General features: G+C 41.8%; 1 protein-coding gene across 1 annotated transcript; it reads right to left on the reverse strand.

Moving 5' to 3' along the window:
- Nucleotides 1-939: 939 nt before the first annotated feature.
- LOC147904034 (protein SRC2-like) lies at nucleotides 940-2,115 on the reverse strand. The gene has a single exon (XM_087372950.1). It carries the CDS (start codon nucleotides 1,908-1,910, stop codon nucleotides 1,362-1,364), a length of 549 nt encoding a protein of 182 aa, XP_087229076.1. The 5' UTR covers nucleotides 1,911-2,115; the 3' UTR covers nucleotides 940-1,361.
- Between the last annotated feature and the right edge of the window lie 2,320 nt (nucleotides 2,116-4,435).

Consider the following 4,435-nt stretch of genomic DNA (forward strand, 5'->3'; position numbering starts at 1 on the left):
GACCTCAAAGTCATTAACCTCTTTGCATATATTAGACCATTTTCCCTCTACACACCACAATTTTCCACCTCCCTAGAAAATTACTCTACCCTTGGATGTGTAAGTTTGTATATGGAACTCCAAAATATTTTGAACTTATGTGTGACTTTATTTCATGACTCGAGAGGTCAATTTTGTAAAAGACCATACTGCATGACTAATATATTTAAGATTTCTTGCAAGTTTGTATAAGGAACTCCAAATTATATTAAGCTCTGTGTGACTTTACGTCATAATCTAGAGGTCACTTTGTAAAAGACCATATTGCATGTGCGAGCAAGGATGTATTTGACATACGAATATATTTAACATTTTTCTTTTTCCCATATCTTCATGTTGGGATTTTGGATGTAAAGCTCCCACCGTATATTTGTAGAATTTATTTACATTCGACAAGTATATTTGTAGAAATTAATTGCATTGGGTAAGTATCTCTAAATGTCCAGATATACAAAAGACATCCCCAAGTTAAACAAATATCCCTCCATTAGAGTGCCTCCCCTCCCCGTGTAGTACCTAGTTCCAAGCACCATGACAATAGCAATATTGGTACTAACTCAACAACAAGCACAGTATAAAGATCATCATTTGATCAGCAAAAACATATCCACAAAGTCAAAGACAACCACCTTACTATTATTACGTATACTTAAGGGTTAGATTAGTTAGTTAGAACCTATAAGCATCAACCTTATCTAATCTCCAAATTTGATGTCCCATTAAGTCATGGACCAAGTAATAAGGCATTTTCCCTCAAGGCAACCCTTTGTTCAAACCCATTAAAATGTTGACCCCTATCATGGTGAATTGGTTTGGCCTACAATGGAAGAAAAGCGCATACTCTAAGGCCATGCCACATCCAACATCTTCTTGCATATTCAAGGACTGATATGTGGGCTAATAATTCTTCTTATAACATGTTGGCTCGACGGTCCCCCTCTCCCGAAACAGGCTCCTCGCTGAACAGGTCAGTAAGGGAAGTACTTTTACCGTTCCCACAATTGCATCACGCTTCATTGTTAATCATTGTCAACCCCATGGTCTAGCTGTCTTGTGTGGTAAATTTTCCGGTGGTCATAGGAGTGCTCGTGTGAGTGTTGTACTGATATCTTATCTGTTGAAGAACCGTTCATCTAGAAGTCGCTATTCATGAAAAAATGTCTAGCCATTAGTCATTCCGCGTTAGTGAAAAACAGATTGTCACATTACAAGAGACACTACGACTGTTTCAGAGCACTAGCATCACGACTATATATAACGATGCGACGGAGGCAAGGCGCGTTATGGAGTTCAGATAGCAGCGCACAAGTTAAGCGTAGTTCTTATCTTTCCAGAGGCAGCTGCTCTTGCTCTCCTGCAGCTACTAACTGCTCGTCTATCTGTTGATCCCCACCCATCAATTCAGAATCTTGCCGACGAAGGAACTTGCCCGTGGGAGGAATCCAGACATTAAGAATTCCCTGAGGATCACCCGAAGGCAGCCTCACCCAAAATGCCAGGCAATATATTGGATTCTTCGCAGCCCCTCCTTTCAGGATATCCGAAAGAAGAATTCTTACAGTGCCTACGAGCTTGTCGCGAAGGCGGCCCTGACTGTAAATCTCGACGGTCAGGCACGTCAAAGGATCCTCCAGTAGATCCTCGGCCACGGATAGAGTAAGCAAGGCATTCCACACCGGATTCACGCCGCCCTTCTCGTCCACATGTGTGCGTTCCTTCTGCTCACTAGGATCTACGTAGGCAACAGCATACGTCTTCATGCGACCTATGAGCCGGACATCTTTGAGCTCCTGAGCGGAGATGATTCTGAGCTCGATGGTGCGGCGCCGTTGAGGACGGGGGGAGGCCGGAAGCTTGGGAGTTTGCTTCATGAGGGAGTGGGAAAAAACAAAGAAGCTGCAGAAGGTGGCCAAGGAGGCCAAGCGAGGGGGACTTGTTAGGTGCTAAGGAGGGATTCAAGTGGGGAAACAAAGGAGCTACTGAGGGTGGCCAAGGCCAAGCGAGAGGGAATTGTGAGGTGCTATTGAGGAACCCAACTGGGGAAAGAGCTGAAGAGTAAGGAGAGGAGGAGCAAGAGTGAGGAACAAGGAGAAGGTGAAGCTAATAATATAAGAGATGATAGATGCACGGAGGGGTTATTATTAGATTGTGGTTATGATGCGTGTGAGTGAGATAGTGAGTGCGTCAGTGTCCTTGACCAAAAAGTGAGTGCCGTGAGTGTAGTGTGGGTGGCTGGCAACACTCTGTCTTTTGCTGTCTCAAAGCCTTCATGAATCATGTAGAATTTTCAAACGTGGAATCTGACTCATCACCACCTTGCAGTGGCAACTTCACAGGAATCCAAAGCTTTTAGTATTTACCCCACCGCCCAAACCCGCCCTCTATCTCGTGACCCCTTTCATTACCTCCTTGCCTCTAGAGACATGCTTGCTCTTCCCACCTCCTCTAAAGAACTTCAAATGTTAACCACCCCCCATTAGGGATGCACGTGCCACCCAATACTAGGTACGAACATTGCCTTAGTACCGGCCCTCGCCAAACCCAAGCATTGGCACTTATAGTTTCCTATGTTCCACACACAAATGTTTTGGAAAGTTTAAAAACAAGAGGCACATGTGCCTAGAGCACTGCCCCCAAGTGGCTGAGTTGTTCCGCTTTCAAAAGGCCTCAAATTAGCAACTTTCTAGTAGCTAGAGCTCTGCCCTTAGCGGGGCAGTGCTAACAAAAACTATCTCCCTATTACTACCTGATGATCATGGTAGCTTTGAATTCATGAAAGCCATTTCCACCATAGATTAGTGCTAAAATGTTAGCCCTCCATAGTATCTGCCCTACTACCTACATCGCCATATTTTTCACAATCTAGAAAGTTTTTTCACACAAGCCTAGACCGTTCTCGTGGTGCCATCTTTGCTAGAATGCTCTAGTACTATATCTATGGAAGCTTTACTAGATCCTCTTTATAGTGCCTATGGTTGTGACCCAAAGGTTGCATTAGCTGTACTCAATGCACAAAAAAGCTACTAAGTACCCTTTTTTGGTCTTGCAAAGGGTCTATGAAATCATGGAAAAATTTCTGACTGATTGGAGCTGAAGCTAAGAGTGAGAGAGTCAGTGCGTGAGTGTATGAACACCGTTGTTTACTGTCTAAAAGCCTTTACGAATCATGTAAATTTTCAAACGTGAAATTTGACTCACCATCACCTAGTACCCCCTCCACCTTCATAGGAATCCAAGCGCCCAAGCTGCCCTCACTACTGCCCCCATTCTCTATCTCGTGACCTTTTTCATTACTATTCCCTCTCACCTTCATCCATAGCTCTACCCAAACTCTAGTAGTCTCTAGCCTCTTACCATTTGTTTCACAGTTTGGAAAGTTTTGTCAAGTAAGCATTTTTTAATATCTAGACTATTTGTCATCCAGACTCGGAGCTCCATCGTCACTAGAATGTTCTAATATTATATAGCTAAGGAGATTTTACTAGATCCTCTTCGCAATATCTAGGGTTGTGACCTTGTTCGCATCGTTGGCGAGGTTCCCCAAGGAAAAGGGATTGAAAGAAAGATGAGCGAAGAGCAAAGAGATGACCCCAAGCTAAGCATATGATGCCTTGAGTTTTTACAAAGGTGGCCAACCACATTCCATTCATGAGGAAATTTTGACATTCATGGCAACCACTAGTCAAATAATCATGAATCATATAGATTTCTAAAGTAATTGTCACACACAAGAATGTGTTTTATTGAAGGTTTTCAATAAAGTTCTAAACTCCACCTTATTGAAAATGCTTTACAATTCACATTGAAGCATCACAATTCTTTATAGGAATGGATTTAAGAAGGGAGTAGAAGTTATAGAACGCAAGTGTTTCTGCCCTATAGAGACAACCATACTCTTTCACAAACCATATAAAAGGTAGAGAAATGTGAATGGTTTAATATGCATGGCAATTATTACAAATGAATGTTAGTAGTTGAAATATAAATGAATTCTAATACTAAACAATGATGCGCAGGTTAGTCCTCATAACCAGTTTACTTTATCCTAGGGGGTGCACCCAAAAATATGCAACCCTAGGATGTGGGTTCAAAAGGAGGGTCATTCAATTTATAAATTTCACATAATTCTATATAGATAAGGGTTTTTTTAATTCACAAAATCAAAAAGAATATTAAAGGGAAGCAAGTTTAGTACCTGTATGTTACTAAGGGTTTTATTACCCTTGAATGCATGTTTTATGTGCACACTTTGGTACTCTCTTTCACTTTTTAAATCCCAAGGTTTTCTAGTAGTGGGGGCCTTTCTAGCATTGAACCTTTGGGATGGCCATAGTTATAATAGATAATAAGCTATTGCATATTCAAACACTCATACGTGGATTAACAATCGTCATAA

Source organism: Dipteris shenzhenensis, chromosome 3 (genome assembly GCF_047967505.1).
Source record: "Dipteris shenzhenensis isolate YYH24624 ecotype China chromosome 3, Dip_SZ_1.0, whole genome shotgun sequence".
In the NCBI taxonomy this organism is placed as follows: Eukaryota; Viridiplantae; Streptophyta; class Polypodiopsida; order Gleicheniales; family Dipteridaceae; genus Dipteris; species Dipteris shenzhenensis.